This window comes from Lepidochelys kempii, chromosome 2 (genome assembly GCF_965140265.1).
Source record: "Lepidochelys kempii isolate rLepKem1 chromosome 2, rLepKem1.hap2, whole genome shotgun sequence".
Lineage (NCBI taxonomy): Eukaryota > Metazoa > Chordata > Testudines > Cheloniidae > Lepidochelys > Lepidochelys kempii.
Genome location: NC_133257.1, coordinates 267,049,942 through 267,067,189, shown reverse-complemented (window position 1 = coordinate 267,067,189; position 17,248 = coordinate 267,049,942). Strand labels below are relative to the sequence as shown.

The window sequence follows — 17,248 nt, the reverse complement described above, 5'->3', positions numbered from 1 at the left end:
GAGGGTGGTGAAACACTGGAATGCGTTACCTAGGGAGGTGGTAGAATCTCCTTCCTTAGAGGTTTTTAAGGTCAGGCTTGACAAAGCCCTGGCTGGGATGATTTAACTGGGAATTGGTCCTGCTTTGAGCAGGGGGTTGGACTAGATGACCTTCTGGGGTCCCTTCCAACCCTGATATTCTATGATTCTATGATTCTATGACAAGAAAGTCAGTTCCCCAGCTGGGTTGCTTCTGGGTCTCCGCTCTAAGCTGGGCTTCTGGCTTGGGTGGCCACCCATGATCCCTGCTTCCCCCCCAGAGCATGACAGCCAACTGGACTCCAGGTGTGGATCTCCCTGCCGGAGGCAAGAAACCCCAGGCAGCTGCCCCTTCCCTGGCTGGGAGCTGTGCAGAGCTGAGAGCCCTGGCACCCAGTCCCCCACATAGCCCCCTCTTCAGTTGGTGGAAGTACTCCTGGTGAAGATGCACACCACCGCCAGGAGGAGGATAGTGTGAACATCAGCCACCGCAGTCATAACAGTGCAGACATGCCTTTAGACTGATATATTGGTGTAGACAAGCCCTTAGTAGACAGCACCCAGCTGACTATGGTGAGGTGGTCTGTCTGAAAGGCAGTGGCAATAAGCTTTAGGTTCAATTTCCATTGTGTTTGTGAATGTAACTTCGCGCACACACACAGTTTACGGTCTATAAGCTATGTTATTCAGCAACCATTAAAACTGAATATCTACTTACCATCCAAAGCAATGCAGCCAGTTTATTCTCATGTGTACAAAGAGGAGGTTTCCAAATGAGCTTCAGACTGTCTTCACACTGAATAAAAGGTCTTGAAGCATTTTATAAAGGTGGTGGCTGTCATTCTAACTTCTCACACTGGGGATAATGAGAGAGAGGAAACAGAAGTTAAGAACCAAATTTTCAAGTGTCCCCTATTTTTGGATGCCCAACTGGACAGTGAGGCCTGAATTTCAGAGGTGCTGAACCCTACAGCTTATATTGAGTTGGAACAGCAGTTACACAACTTTTCTGAAAATTGGGCCTTGGTGGGGTCTAATGCTGGGCACCCAAAAGTAGTGAACTTTTTTTTTAAATAAAAGACATGCTTTTGTCAAGGAGTCTTGCTGGTGTGAACAGAATATACGTCTCCTAGCTCCGAGTCCCCTTTTCTAACCACTAAGTTCTCTCCAGTGCTCAGCCAAAGTAACTGAGCTTGATGGTAAGGATTGCTATGGGTGGCGGGGGGCGGAAGGATTCTTCCCTCATCCATATCCATACTGTGAAGGCGGTGTAGAAGCTGAGATATTCCACAGCAGTATGCTATCCTAGTGGCCTGAGGAGCCTCTGACCTTATGTGAGTTTATGGTTCCCACCACCCATGGGAGTGAGAAGAACCACCAAATGCAGTATAATGTAGTAGATGATTTTCTGCCTCCTCAACTACCCTTGCAAATAGTAATGTAAGGGTGACCTCTTAAGACGTGGCGTAACCTACCCCTGCACAGCAAAACCACATAATTCCAGAATCCCCTTCATATCTGCAAATGAAAGGGCAGAATGGGCTCTTTTGACGTATGTATTAGGACTGGGGAAAATAAAGCAACACCCTTTAATTAGTTCAGCACTGATACTCTAATCCCATGTTGCCAGTGCTTGTGATTTTATTGTAAGCTTGGCAATATTTGATTTCCTTAAAACCCCAGCTTCTGAAGTCAAGTAATTACATGAGAATCTCAGATTTCATTTTAAAAAGAAAATAAAAGTTTGTGGAGAAGACATGAGCTGAGTGCATCCTAATGGCTCAGAAACCAGAAGAAAGATTTTTTTTTTAATCTTATGATTTCTTGGGACCTGATTTATAATTCTCAAATGCTTAAGGTTAGCACTAATACAAATATCATGAAGGAAGCTGTAGTGGGGCAGTTGCCCCACTCCTGGAGAACAGGGATTGAAAGCAGCCAAGCTAGGCTGATTGGGGAAGCAGCCACAGCTGTGGCCAGCTCACTTAGGGCCCAGCTGGCCCTGATCAGAGGGCTGGGGGCCAGGAGCTGAAAGAGTCTCACTCTAGCCCTGGAGTGGGAAGGGCTATAGCTGCCTGAGAGGAAGGTACCTGAACTGGAGCAGTGCTGGGGAATAGGGCAAGGGAGCTTGGGAGTTCCAGCCTGGTAAAACCCCAGGCTACAGGCCTTGCTGAAGGCCTATCAAAGGTACTAGGGCTGCAGAGATACAGCTAGACAAAGGCATCAGGTCCCACCCCCTTACCAATGATGAGTGGCCATTACAAACTGCAGTCTGCCCCAGTGAGCGGGGGCTAGATGATGACTGGCAGCACCTACTGAGGTAAGGTGGGTTTAGAGGGTTGGGGGTTCCCCTGGGAGGGGAAACCCAGAATAAGAGGGTACTGCTGGGGGCTGAACCCCGAGGTAAAGAGGCACCTGGGTCCGGGAGGGACACGGGGCCAGCAGCAGGTGAGACACCAGCCTGCAGAGGGCACTCCATATGCTGGAAAAGAGCTAATTCCCAGACAACCAGCAGGAGACACCACACCAGTGAGTCTTCACCTCGCTACAGAAGCCCAAAGGGGTACTCCCCACCTGCCAACTGGGATTTCAATGTCATAGTTAACCATCTCTTGTGACCAATCCAAATAGACCAGAAGAGATCAATTTGCCTATACCCTCTAAAGCAAAATTTAGTTCAGGCTGGGACTAGCTTTGTTGTCATGAGAAAAACTGCAGACGATCTTGGAAAATGCCCTGTAGCAAAATCAGAACAGCATTTTCAGTTCATCAAGATTGCAAAGCTCTAAGATGTCACATCAAACATCTTCTCTCATTACCCACCAACAGAAACATGAAATACTTAGCACTTTTACAGCATTTTCCTTTTTCAAAGCACCATGCAACCCTACTTCAACCTCTCTTAGAAAACTAACCTTAGCAGCAAAGAACTCTCTCATGATCTGAAAAGGCCAAGAGTCTCATACTTTTAAGTGAATAGAAATATATCAGACCCTCTGCTCAATGCTTGTTGTGAAGAAAATCACCCTCTGATGAAAGTTCCTCGGTTAATTCTATTTCTCCTGGGAGCTTCCACAAGGTATCATCGTTGTCCATAAATGTCACCATGGATGGGGAGGATTGCTCCCTGCCCCTACTTTTTGGCCCTTGCCCTGCCCCAGCTCCCTGTGTCCCTCCTCTCCCCTCCAGCCACCAAGAGATTCCACTGCTCGCCTCACCACCCCGCTTGCTCACTCCCTCAACCGCCAGCCACTCGCTTCCTCATCCTTCCACTCGCCTCGCTTCCCTACCAGATACCCCCCCACCCACCTCCTCACCAGATCCCCCTGCCTGCCCATTGCTCGTCTCCTCACTCTCCTGCCAACCCCCCCACCCACCTCCTCACCCCCTGCCAGATCACCTACCTGCCCATCGCCAGCCTCCTCGGCCCTCCACCCAACTCCTCAGACCCTCGCCAAACCACCCCTACCTGCCCGCCTCCTCCAGACCCCCTGCAACCCTCCCCTGCCATCCCGCCTCCTCACCCCCACCAGACCTTCTCACTCACCTCCTCACTTCTCCACCAGGCCTCCCTCCTTCTTCAGCCCACCACTCACCTCCTCACTCCTCTGCCAGACCCCCCCGCCCGCTTCCTCACTTCCCTGCCAGACCCTACCATGAGACCCCCTCCCTGCCCACCTCCTCACACCCCTCCAGATTCTCCCACTCACTGTGAGATCCTCCTGCTAGCCCCCTCCAGGACTTCCACAGAGGGGAGGGATGGAGAGGAGGAACACTCACCAGGCAGCGGCAGCAGCAGCAGGTAGTGGGGGCCTTGGGGAAGGGGCGAAGCAGGGTGGGGAAGAGGCATGGCCACCTTGGCCCAGTGGTGAGTCGGCAGCAGCTGCACTGGGGAGGCTTAGCTTCCCCTGGCCTATTATACCTGCCACCTATGAATGTCACCTACTGAACTCCCACAGCTGTGCTTAGGCAGCCACAGCAGAGGAAATAGCATGTGCTGGAGACAATAGTCTCTTCCCCTCTGTTAGTATTCGAACAGCAGGATACAGCAGAACCTCAGATTTACAAACACCTCTGGAATGGAGGTTGTTCGTAACTCTGAAATGTCCGTAACTGAGCAAAACTTTATGGTTGTTCTTCCTAAAGTTTACAACTGAACATTGACTTAATACAGCTTTGAAACTTCTATGCAGAAGAAAAATGCTGCTTTTAACCATCTTAATTTAAATGAAACAAGAATGGTTTCCTTACATTGTCAAATCTTTCCTTTTAAACTTTCCCTTTATTTTTTTCAGTGGTTCACATTTAACACAGTACCATACGGTAACTCCTCACTTAAAGTCATCCCAGTTAACATTGTTTCGTTATTAGGTTGCTGTTCTATTAGAGAACACACTTGTTTAAGGCTGGGCAATGTTCTAAGGTTGTTTGGCTTGCCCTGCTCCACCCGCCCAGCATTCCAGCCAGGGTTTGGGACACAGGGGCTTACCCCACTCTGCCCAACTGGCATTCCAGCTGGGAAGCGAGCAAGCCCCCGCCCCCTGGCAGGAGCACCAAGTGGGTAGAGTGGGGCAAGTCCCCTTGCCCCAACCCCGCTACACCCCTGCCTCAATCAAGCTTCACAATCATCACTGGTGAGTACAGCATTAAATTGTTTAAAACTTATACTGTATATGTATATAATGTCTTTTGTCTAGTGAAAAAAATTTCCCTGGACCCTAACCCCCTCATTTACATTAATTCTTATGGGGAAATTGGATTCGCTTAACATTGTTTCGCTTAAAGTAGCATTTTTCAGGAACATAATTACAATGTTAAGTGAGGAGTTACTGTACTGTATTTGCTTTTTTTGGTATGTACTGCTACCTGATTGGGTAATTCTAGTTCCAAATGAGGTGTGCGGTCGACCGGTCAGTTCGTAACTCTTGTGTTCATAACTCTGAAGTTCTACTGTACTTCATGCAAGGATTAAGAGACAGGCTGTTCGAACCAGAAGCTTCACTGGCAACTGGGAGCCTGTCATAGACTTTAGCGCTAGAGCACCCCCCTTTTGGGTAGGTACAGGTGCTGCTTCTCCCCTCACCAGCTTCCTCTGGAGCAGGGCATGAAAAGAATTGCCTATTTCTAGCTACCAGTATCAGGGAGACAATTCTCTCCTCCCCCAGGTTAACAATAGTCCAAGTGAATAAGGTAAGGTGGAGTAGTGAGTCTTACAGCCTGGTTTAGGTTCATCCTACTCTCCTTGCAAAGCAACTGGTCAACAGCCCCTAAGCTAGGGCTGGGTTCTCTAGGCTTTTATGAGGCTAATGGACCCATGCTGAGCTTCCTGGGCTCTGAATTAAAGAAAGTAAGGGGAATCCTTCTACTTGTCCAGAAGGCCATCAGCAGCCATATGGTGCATTCAGAAAGCTCTGTGTCCCAGTTATACTTCCCTCTGAGGTGCACCTCCCACTGAGCTTGAATCCCTGTGTGTTTTGGGTTTTTTTAAAGTCCTTCTCCAGGTTCAGCAAGCCTCCTAGGTGCTTTGGGTTGCAGCTGATTGTGCCCAGAGGATCTCATTAACCCCTTCCTGAGGGGGTGGGAACTTCTCCCATCACAGAACTGTTCTAGTTGTTTTATTATTATACTAATTTCTATAGCATTGATACCTAGGACATTGATTCTAGAGACACTAATTACAAAGATAAGTACACAAAACAAAGTTACTCAGTGCTAAATAAATCATATGGGTTTCATATTGTGTCCTGAAGTTCAGCAGCTATGAGCTCTGACTACTCCTGGGGGAATTCTGCACCACTGCACAATGCAGAATTTTGCAAAAATTAATGTTGTTTGCGTAGAATTTCCTTCCCCTGACCCCCAGAAATGGGCTGCAGAGATGCTGGCTGCCACTAGGGGCCGCTGGACCCAGCAGAGTCCAGTTCACAAATAGAAGACAAGGCCTAGGAGAGGGGAGGGAACTGGAGGGTTCCCAACAGCTGCGGTTCCCAGCACACTCTGAAGGAAGGAGGCAGCAGCATCAGGCTGTTCCTCCCTCTGAATCCCAGAGCTCTGGAGGGCAGAGGGTGTGAGTGTCGGGGCCATGGCTGGCATCTCGGGGGAGGGGAAGATGTAAGTGTCTGGGATGGGGGGGCTGCAGCTAGGTTCTGGAGAGGAGGTGGTGAGAGTGTCTGAACTGGGGGAGGCCTGTGGCTGGGCTCTGGGGCAGAGGGGGTATGAGTGTCTGGCCCCCCGACTTGGTTCTGACAGGGAGGGGCAGAGAAACAGGAACTAGGTTGTCGTAGGGATTTCTTTACCTCTCTGCTCCTGGGGGAATGTTTGTGTGTCTATACTGTGACAGACATAGTTGCTGACAGGTATTTTGAAATAAAATTACCAAAATAATTGAAACTAGTATGACTGTATGGTGTTATTTTGACAAATAAAATTTGCAGAATTTTAAAATATTGTGTGCAGAATTTTTAATTTTTGGCATAGAATTCCCCCAGACTGTTATGGAGAACTAGTTCCACATACAAGGAGCCTGTCACTAAGTAAGACCTGCCCTCAATGGGGAGGCAAACTCTGCCACAAGAATAGTGGGAGAGGTTAATGGAGTTTTTGCTGTTCTTATGTTCCCATATACTGGGCCAGATCTGCCCTCTGTGCAAATTAGAGCAGCATCTGTTGTTGCAGCTGTGAAGAGCAGGAGTGAAGATGAACTCTGGCCTTTTTTCCCCACTGATGGTGGTTGGGGGTAGGGAGGTGCATAGAACTGCTGTGCTGGCTCGATATCACCAGTGGATTCCTCTCTATGGTAGGAAAATTAGCAGGTAGCTGGTTAAGGTGAAATTACAGCCCCATTGAGCAGTGCAAAGGCCCATATCACAAGAGAATTGGGCCCAGAGTGTTCAAATGGGGAGGATCCAGAAACGAGAGCTTCAGCAGCCTATAGATGAGAAACATCTTTCAGGGAACTGGATCCCAGATCATTCATGGCTTTATAGCATAATGGACACCTTGACTGACATCAGAAACAAATGGAGAATCAAGTATAGAATTGACCACCCACATTATGTTCATACTTGTTTGCACCACTCAAGAGGTGAATGGACATCTTCTGCACTAGCTGGAACTTGTCGTTGGACAGCAAGTTTTACTTAAGGTGATGTAAGTGTAACAGGATAGCTGGCCCCTTAAATTAAATCAGGCTCACCACTCCTGTTCCCATCCAGATGTGTTCTAGTGTGGTGTAATGAGGGGGGGGGTGCTATCCCACAGAGTTACAAATGAGAAACACCCTAAAGGCAAGAGAGTCCACAAGCCACTGTCTAGTTTCCTCATGGAGAAGATGCCCTGAAAGAGAGTTTAGAACTGAGCCCAGAGAGGGAGTTCCCAAGAACAGAAAACAATTATGCTCAGAGCTTCAGGGACGGGGTGGCTGTGAAGGGAGTGATGAGAGTTTCCTAGTGAAGCCAGATCAGGCAGCCAGAGAGTCACCTACAAATTTCTCTTGACCACAGACCAGTGGCTGGAGAGAGCCGAAGGCTCTCTGAGGTAGAGAGCTGAAGCTAGAGGGCCAGAGAAGGATGAAGGCTGATGGAGAAGGGAGCCCACTGATGTCACCAAACCTGAAAATTAAGCATGACAGAGAAACAGCCCAGCTAGAGGGGTTGGGGTGAGGTGCAGAGAGATGCCAGACCTATCTCAGAGAACTGGATTGTGATGAGAAATGCCAGAGCTGTCTTGGTGTGCTGATAGACTGTTGGGACTTGAACAATTGAAAGTATGGTTTGGACTGTACTGGGGAATTCTCGAGTACGCGGGTGGGACTTTTAAAATAAATTAACCCTTTTTGAACAAATGTAACACTCACTGGTTTGGAGCAGGTACTTGAAATTTGGTAGGGGAGTTGCCTTTGGGGCATGGATGTTCCTTTTGCCATTGGGGTGAAAATCCACCTATACTTGGACAAATTAAGCCTTTGATAACTCACAGTTCACACATTCTCAGTAGAAATATCTTTGATATTTAACAGCTAAAATCTCCAAAGATTCCATCCTCACTGAGCATGCCTGAGTCTCTCGGTGCTCCTAATGTGACTGGCTTCACATAAGCAATCCCTTCAGACTGATCAAGCATGTTCCCTCCAGCCCAGGGCTACAGAGGTGAAGCCAGTCTTTTCCTCAGTGGCTGCTCGATGGAGCTGGGCATGAGAACTGAGAGCAGGGAGCCTGTCTATTCTGTGCTCTATGACTACATTATCCTTTCATGGCACCCAAGCAGCCATCTGAATTGGATGCAGAGGGAACAAAAGCCAGGTAAGAGAAAAGACTAGACTGGGACAAGGAGTCTGGTCAGAATGGGACTGGAAGTGGGGAAGAGAGAGACTGGATAGGCAATGAGACTGTGCCCAGCACTGGGGGAGGGAGCCAGTTGGCCGTGGGGGAACACTAAAACAGATTGGACAAGGAACTAGAGGGAGATTGGGACTGGCTGGACAAGGAGCCAGGGAAGCAGTGGGTAAGCAGACTGAGACTGGATGACTATTATTAGTATTACTAAAAAGAAAAGGAGTACTTGTGGCACCTTAGAGACTGACACATTTATTTGAGCATAAGCTTTCCTGGGCTAGAACCCACTTCATCAGATGCATGGAGTGGAAAACACAGTAGCAGCTATATATACACATAGTACATGAAAAGATGGGAGTTGCCTTAGCAAGTGGCGGGGGGGTCAGTCTAATGAGAATTCAATTAACAGTAGAATAACAAGGGAGGAAAAATCATTTTTGCAGTGGTAATGAGGGTGGTCCATTTCAAACAGTTGACAAGAAGGTGTGAGTAACAGTAGGGGGAAATTAGTATGGTAAAATTAGTTTTTATAATGACCCAAAATGCCTTTTCCGTTGCTGAACTTGGCAGGACAGACATACTGACATTTTGCATCATCAAAACCACAGAAGTGGAGATTTTTATAAGAGAAAGAAGAGGAACAGCAGCTGAAATGAATTTAGAAATAGACAGGTTGTAATGACATATATTAATGATATTACCTACTTTTGTTTATTTCAGAGACTCTCATACACTCTGGAGATATTGCTATCCTTATGGAATGCATTCTGGGTTCTGATAAAAGCAGTTCATCATGAAGTTTGTCCCTATAACAGCACAGTTATACCAACACAAATGTTATTTTACAGTATTCTGATTACATCTGCAGTTAGGCATGGCATCCTAATATCCTGTACTCTTTGTTCAGTGTGCTGGATAGCTTTATAACCCGTTAGAGATACTGCATTGTGCTGATAAACTTTGTGTAGCTTATTCAGAGATTAAAATGTCTCTGCAGGTAACGTTAGGGGAAGAATTCTAGACATTCAGGCTACGTCATCAGTGCAAAAAAGGTGTGTTTATACCTTTACAAAACCTGTGCGTCTGTTATGTGCTTCCACTATCAAGTTCCCTGAAGAGGTAAACTTGATAAGGTTAGGAGTACTTGTGGCACCTTAGAGACTAACCAATTTATTTGAGCATAAGCTTTTGTGAGCTACAGCTCACTTCATCAGATGCAGTGAGCTGTAGCTCACGAAAGCTTATGCTCAAATAAATTGGTTAGTTTCTAAGGTGCCCCAAGTCCTCCTTTTCTTTTTGCGAATACAGACTAACACAGCTGTTATTCTGAAACTTGATAAGGTTAGAGCTCTGGGAAAGGGTGTGATTAAGCTACTGGGGAGTCTGGGTGTCAGCACTGGCCCTGGGGTCCCATTTCCACAAAAGAGTAACAGACAGGGAGCCTATGCCTAGAAATTGTGCCAGACAGGCCAAGGGGAGAGAGAGACAGGGCTATAGCCTACTTAGAGTACATGGGTCTTGTGTATTGGGACTCAAACACAGAACCCCGATGAGTATCCAGCTAGGGGGAGTGCTACCTAGGTTGTGTGGCATAAGGCACTGATAGTTTTTACCTAGATGTAGCTAGTTGAGGTCAACCCTATACCTCCCACTAGGGGTTGACTTCGACTAGTTACATTGAGATGAAAACTACAGTGCCTTGTATCCACGGGGATTTTACAGGGAGATAGCTAGGAGTTAACTACCTAGGTAAAAACGCACCTTTTTTGCACTGATGACATAGGCTGAATGTCAGACCTGGCGCACGGATGCTTAGGCCTGGCTGGGCAAAGGGGCTGGGATTAGGGGATGAAGGCAGCCAGGGGGTGGAAGGGACAGAACAGGGATAGTGAGGGGCAGATGAGTCTGTAACCACTGGCCCCCTCCTCTCTAGGGCCAGAACTGCGGCTCCTGAGTGTCAGCACCCAGCTACGACTCGACCCCCAGGCAGGGCATGTCTCCCCTCCCACCCCGGGATAACAACTTTATACTGCTACCAGTCTCCTCAGCACAGGAGACAGCGGCCTGCGGACGGAGCCGACGCCGTGGCTGGCCCGCGCGGGCGACCTGAGGAGAGCGGGACACAGCGCTCACCCAAAGCGCCAAGCGGGCGTCGCGCGCACTCCCGAGGCGGGAAACTGGCGGTTTCAGGCTGCCTCATACAATCCCCCAGTTCCCGCCCACAGCGCGTGCACCGTGACACCGCAGCAGCTGCGAAGGCCGCAGGCACCACCGAGCCGGAAAGCGAGAACGAGGCTGGGAATTCCAGAAACTAGAAGCTCAAGCCCCCTCCATCAGCGTCGAAATGGCACATGCGCAAAGCGCCCCATAAGATGCGTGGACTAGTGGGCGCATGCGTACAGGCATAGTGCGGCCCGTGCGGGGCGGTTGAGGTTTGACGCATGCGTGCACAGCAGGGTTGGGGGAGGGGCAAGCGTTGAAGGTCAGACTGGATCTCACAAGCGAGAGTACACGGAAAGGGGGGGAGAGTGGGAAACTAGCGCATGCGCAGAGATAGCAGGCGTCTGGAGTGTGCGTGGAGCGCGGCCCAGGGTGCCGACGCAGAGGCGGTGGCGGCGCGGGGGGGTGGGGAACCGGCGCGTGCACGGCGGTGGCGGGGGCAGGGAGCGGTATTCCCGAGCATGCTCCAAGGGGCGGGGCGTGCGGGGCTCGGCGCATGCGCGGAGGGAGGCGCGTGGGAGGCGCAGGGCCGCGGTGGCGGCGCTCGGCGAGAGTAACAATGGCAGCGGCAGTGACTGCAGGTGGCGGCCCCGGCCCCGGGGCGGCGGCGGGGCTGGCGGCCCTGTCCGTGTCGCGGCGGAAGGACGGCGGCCCCACGGGCAAGTTCTGGGAGAGCCCGGAGACGGTGTCCCAGCTGGACGCGGTGCGGGTCTGGCTGGGGAAGCACTACAAGAAGGTGCGGCCCGGCCCGCGGGGACTGGGGCGCTGAGGGGCGGTGGGGCGGGGGAGTCTAGGGAAGCGCTCCAGGAGGGGGCGGCCTGGCCCGCGGAGGGCCTAGGGAAGCACTATAGGAAGGCCCGGCCCGCGGCGGGGGGTCGAGGGAAGCGCTATAGCAAGGGCCGGCCTGGCCCGCGGGAGCGCTACAGGAAGGGGCGGCCCGGCCCCGAGGAGCTGAGGGAGCCGGGGTCGGGGGGGGCGGCCTGGCCCGCGCGGAGGCGGGGGGGGGGGCCCGGGGAAGCGCTACAGGAAGGGGCGGCCCGGCCCTCGGGGCTGGCGGCGAAGCGCCCCAGGTAGTCTGGGAGCGGTAACAAAGGGCTAGCCGCTCCTTTGGGTGGTGGGAGCGGGATCCCGGCCTTCGGCGGGCCCGGCTTACCGGCCAGCGGGCTGGTTATGTTACTCTGCAGCGGTCGCTCGCCCCGGAGCATCCCGCTCCTCTCCCCAGGCTGTGGTGGCTTCGCCAGTCCTTCCCCTCTGCCTTTCTCTCAGCTTCAGCCTGACTAAATCCACGCTGAAGAGAAGTCTTAAACATCAGGTTGAACCTAGTTTTCACCGGTTACACAACTTATAGGGAGCTCTCTTGATCTTGGTCTTAACTGTAGTTTCTTTGTGTGCAGCTGTGGGAATATGTAATGTGTACTGGACTGTAAACTCTGTGACATGTATAGCACCAGCAGAATGAGGCGCCAGTCATGCTGAGCATGATTATAATATAATGGAGAGAAACTGTGGAGTTTTAAGTTAACTTTTATTTAAAACTGGGTTGCTGATGCTCTTTAGCTTAAGTACTTGTACAGCTTGTGGCTTACTGCAGTGTCTGAGTGCAATCTGTTTATCTTCAAACACTCTTATGAGCTAGAAGGTGGTGAAGTGCTCTTATCCCATTTTACAGATGACGATTGACTTTCAGAGAATGACTTGCCCAAGACCTTGTAGAAAGTCTATGGTAGAGTAGGGAATTAAACCTAGGTCTCCTGAGACCCAGGCTAATAACCTATCTGGACCAGCCGTCATTCCTATAACCTTATTAAGTTCAGGGCTCCATTGTCTAAATATAAAAGAACAAGAATTGAAAAATTTACCCAATGACCATTTTTCTGAGGACTGTGGCTTCATCTGCATGCAAACGTGCACTGGTTTAGCTAATGATTTTTTTTAAGTCAGTATATTTAAGCCAGCAAAACCCTTTATGTACAGTTTTATTTCAGTTTGAATGGCTGATATTGATTTGGGTGAAATAGTTTCCTTATAGATTTAAGCTAAACCAAAATAACCCACTTTTAAATCAAAATAAGATTGTCTGCACAGGGATTTGCTCTGGTTTAACAAAATTGTTTTTAAACTGATTTGTAACTCCAGTGCAGCTTTCTGATTGTATACTTGTGTGGCCAATGCTCTCTCAAAGCCACGACTCCTGCCGTTTAAATAAAAGTACTTGCTAAACTGAATTTAAAACATGCTAATCAAATTCTTATTTATTAAAGCTTTAAAAACTTAATTATATATCTCTTGCTTTTGTTATACCTTTCCCTTTCCTTGTTCACTCCATGTCTTTTTCTATAATAGCATGTAAAGTTATCACATGTCCTGCATTATCTTATTCAGTGTCTTTTTTTCTTTCAGCCCATGTATTTCCATTCATTGTTTTCTCTACCTTATTTTCTTTTTAAGTCTCTCCATATTGTATTTCTCTAGTTTATCCCATCAACTTCTCCATCTTCCCATTCCACAATTCATGTGGGCTTTTGAAGTCTTACCAAATACTTAGTTCCAGAAGGCTAAGCCTTCTAGCCAAAGTCCTAGATGAAAGTTGAGGAGCATTATCTGGAGCAAAACCCAGATGGGAAGCTAGATATTTCCCCATCCTTCACCTAAGCTTCTGGGAGAGGTGGGGTTAGAAAACCTGCTGTTTCATAGATTCATAGATATTAAGGTCAGAAGGGACCATTTTGATCATCTGGTCTGAACACCTGCACAACGCAGGCCATAGAATCTCGCCCACCCACTCCTGCAAAAAAACCTCTCACCTATGTCTGAGCTATTGAAGTCCTCAAATTGTGGTTTAAAGACTTCAAGGAGCAGAGAATCCTTCAGCAACTGACCCGTGCCCCATGCTACAGAGGAAGGCGAAAAACCTCCAGGGCCTCTTCCAATCTGCCCTGGAGGAAAATTCCTTCCCGACCTCAAATATAGTTCCTGGACTATGGTGGGGCTCCATCGTTTATATCAACCTGAAGCCTAATTGGTTTCTATAAGCGTGAGGTTCCTCCAGTATTTGTGGGTCCTAGAAGAAAGCAGTGTTCTTTTACTCAGTTTCCCAAGATTTCCATCCCAGAGTCCCTGGCTAATGTGAGAGAAGATTGTTTATCCACTGCTTTACCACTCTTCTAGCCTCAGTTTGAGTCCTCCTTCCTGGGGAATAGGATCAGTACCTGCCCTCTTGCTGTTCAGACCCTTCCTTGAGGAAAGGTCTGAACAGCATCAGAGTGATGTTAACTCAGCTCTTGTTAATTTCCACTGCTGCATATAGGATTCTGGATTGTAGCTGTGAAAACTGGCAAGAACTTTTTCACTCTGTTGTAGCTTGTTAAAGCTCTTAGTGTCAGGAGAGGCATTGGATCCATCATAGTGTAGGCTTAAGACAGCAATTCATTGGTTAAATGCGAAGGTAATTTTAACCATAATGGCCAGACACTGAATATTTTTCTTACATGAAAATTTAGATTCTGCAAAGTTGATAGGACTTGCCTGGAAAAGATATCTAATCATTCTTGGCAAATGAATTTTTTAAGATCTCTGTAAAAGAGAAGTGAATAGTCTTTTTAAAAACTGGGGGGTGGGGGAATTAAGAACTGCTTCTCCATTTTGGCAAACAAAGGAATTTTATATAGTCAAATGTCTTTAAATATTAGTAAAACTAGAGCATCAGATGTAAATGTTTATCATCTTTCTATTAATAAGACTAATAGCAGTTTTCACAGGTTACAGTTTTTATAGTGAACTATTTTAGTTGTACTGTATTAATGTGAAAACTTCCATTGACTTCAACTGGTGCAGGATAGTGTCCTTAATAAATTGAACAGTTTGTGTCTGGTTGAAAAATTTGTGGCCTGCATGACACATGGAAACTGAAGAATCCAGGCTTTTTAAAGAAGAATTAGGTTTCTAGCTTTGGATTACGCAGGTAATTTTCCAACTGTGAATCAAATGTAAATCAGTGCAGTGTTGTCTTCCTGAGTCTGCAGACAACCTGAAACTAACTCTAAGGGTGAATTCCCTCACCCTTTATTAATCTCATTAGGATATCAGTGCTAAAGACCAGTGATGACGCTAACATAAAAAATAACTCTTTCATTGTTGATCATTTCAGTGGGATACATGGAGGAAGGGCATGGGAATGAAGTCCACGGAAGGAGGGTGGGAATTGGGAGTTGCTGTAGTGAAAGAAATCCAAAGGGAAGAATAGAAGATGCACATAAACACAGGAAAGAGGAAGAGAAATCAAGAAAGAAGGATGGGGAAGGAAGAGAAACAAAAAGCAGATATAGTGGTCACCTTATTTTTCCATTGACCAAGTTTGGTAGATGAATTAATGTGAACAATTGAGCCATAAGTCAAGTAAAATTGCTAGTTAAAACAGTGATACTGTTAGTGATATTGAATTGATAGCAAGGTACTCTAAAAGTTCAGTGACTACAAAAACAATTTTATTCACGATCTGTGTGCAAATCTATTGACATAACTGGGAGTTATGCTGTCGATTGAAAGTAGTAGGAAGTCTTACATTTCTACTCCCACCCTTTGACCATAATAAAAAATGGAATTCAGACCTCTCCTCTGAATGAGTTTGATCCCCATGCTTTGTGTTGTGGGGTTCTTTGAAGGCCTAGTCAATTGTGTTTGGAGTGTTAAATCCTTTTCTGGTCAGGACTGAGATATTCTTCGACCTAATGCACATAATGTGGGACAGATACAGGATAAAATACTATTTTACACAGAAATCTAATTCAAACTATGAAAAGTTGAGTAAATTATTTAATATAGTTTATTATTTATAATTCACAAATGATCAGAGGCTCCACTTATCAGGCCCTGATGTGCATGTACAGCAACTAGCATCATGTTATTATTAATGTTTACACAACTAATTGTTTTCTATTAAAATATCTCTCTCTACTTTATGCTGTGCCATTTATAGTTCTGCTGGAAATATTTTAACATTTTGGGTGGTCTTTAATTTCCAGCACACATTTTCTTCATTTAACATCCAACACTTTTTATGCTAAAGAGCTCAACAAATAGCTTTGGCATTAAAGATTATAGACTCAAATAACTGTGGGGCTGGAAGAGAGCTAGAGAAGTCATCTAGTCCATCCCCCTGTGCTGAGGCAGAGCCAAATACACCTAGAGTATCCTTGACTGGTATTTGTCTAGCCTGTTCTTAAAAACCTCCAATGATGAGGTATTCCACAACTTCTCTTGGAAGCCTATTTTGGAGCTTAAGTACCCGTATAGTTAGAAAGATTTTCCTAATATGTAACCTAGGGCCTTGTCTACACTGCTGCTTTACAGCACTGAAACTTTCTCGCTTAGAGGTGTGAAAAAAACACACCCCTGCGTGATGCAAGTTTCAGCACTGTAAAGTGGCAGTGTAGACAGTGCTACAGCGCTGGAAGCCACTCCCCTCATGGGGGTGGTTTTTTGCACCTCTGGGAGAGCTCTCTCCCAGCACTGGAGCTGCGACTACACAGCCACATTAAAACGCTAGCGCTTTAATGTTGGTAGTGAAGACCTACCCTAAATCTCCCATGCTGCTGATAAAGCCTGTTACTTATTGTCCTACCTTCAGTGGATATGAAGAACAATTGATCACTGTCGTCCTTTGCGATAGCTGTTAATAATTTGAAGACTATCAGGTCCCTCTCTCAGTTGTCTTTTCTCAAGACTGAACATGCCCGGTTTCCTAACCTTTCCTTATAGAAAAGGTTTATAAAACCTGACCTAATCTTTGTAGTTCTCCTGTGAACTCTCCAATTTGTCCACATCTTTCGTAAAGTTTAGCAACTAGAACTGGACACAGTACTCCAGCTGAGGCCTCACCAGTGGCAGTAAGAGCAAGACAGTTACCTCTTGTGTCTTACATATAAGACTCCTGCTAATACACCCCACAATATTAGCCTTTTTTCATAGCTGCATCACATGGTTGGCTCATATTAAATTTGTGATCCACTATAATCCCCAGATCCTTGTCAGCAGTACTACTACCTAGCCAATTATTCTCCATTTTGTAGTTGTGGATTTGATTTTTTCTTCCCTGAGTAAAGTACTTTGTACTTGTCGTAATCGAATTTCATGTTGATTTCAGACCAAAGACGTAGTCCCTGGGCATGATTTTCAGGAATGTTAAGCACCTCCAAGTCTAGCTGCAGTCTGCAGGTGCTCAGTGCTTCTGAAAATCAGGTTGGTGGCTACAAAAAGCACTGACAGATGGTATGGTGGAGATCTGCAATAAAAACAAATGGGTAAACAGCTGGTGTGCTGCCTCAGAATGCAAGCAACATGAGGATTGGCTGTCTTTTGAGTGTGTTTAGTGGGTATGATTTGGGATTCTTACTGAATACTGAAGTGATCTGAGCCACAAAATTTTGTTTTTCAAACTGGTCTAATTTTTACTACTGCAATAGACTAATTTGGTTTACTAAAACAAGGTTTCTGTTTTTCCTTTAAATTTTAAATAAGGGGCCTCTGTGCTGGTTGAAACAGTGGCTTGATGGCAGTGGTGCTGAAAGTCTGCTATGTAGCCACAAAAGTTACAGCACAGACATCAGCAGTGCCAGCTTCCCACACACAGTTCTGTTAACATGCCTCAACCCTGACCTGGAGGGATGTCCCATGTTGTT

The 17,248-nt window shown here is 47.1% G+C and overlaps 1 protein-coding gene and 1 long non-coding RNA gene across 5 annotated transcripts in view; one reads left to right on the top strand and one right to left on the bottom strand.

Annotated features, from left to right (window-relative positions):
- LOC140907906 (uncharacterized) overlaps window positions 1-10,692 on the bottom strand; it is a 49,342-nt gene extending 38,650 nt beyond the window's left edge. For both annotated transcript variants that reach the window (XR_012157674.1, XR_012157673.1), the window contains exons 1-3: window positions 10,485-10,692; window positions 9,057-9,157; window positions 737-874 (exon numbers count right to left, since the gene is read on the bottom strand). This is a non-coding gene — a long non-coding RNA (uncharacterized lncRNA). The remainder of the gene's footprint in view (window positions 1-736; window positions 875-9,056; window positions 9,158-10,484) is intronic.
- Window positions 10,693-11,030: 338 nt separating this feature from the next.
- Window positions 11,031-17,248, top strand: part of SMARCC1 (SWI/SNF related BAF chromatin remodeling complex subunit C1) — a 178,314-nt gene continuing 172,096 nt past the window's right edge. For 2 of the 3 annotated variants that reach the window (XM_073334922.1, XM_073334924.1), the window contains exon 1: window positions 11,061-11,307. In XM_073334922.1, coding sequence (XP_073191023.1) covers window positions 11,068-11,307 — 240 coding nt within the window. In that variant the 5' untranslated portion in view covers window positions 11,061-11,067. Of the gene's footprint in view, window positions 11,308-17,248 lie in introns of all 3 variants that reach the window. The other variant, XM_073334923.1, reaches the window with a different exon arrangement.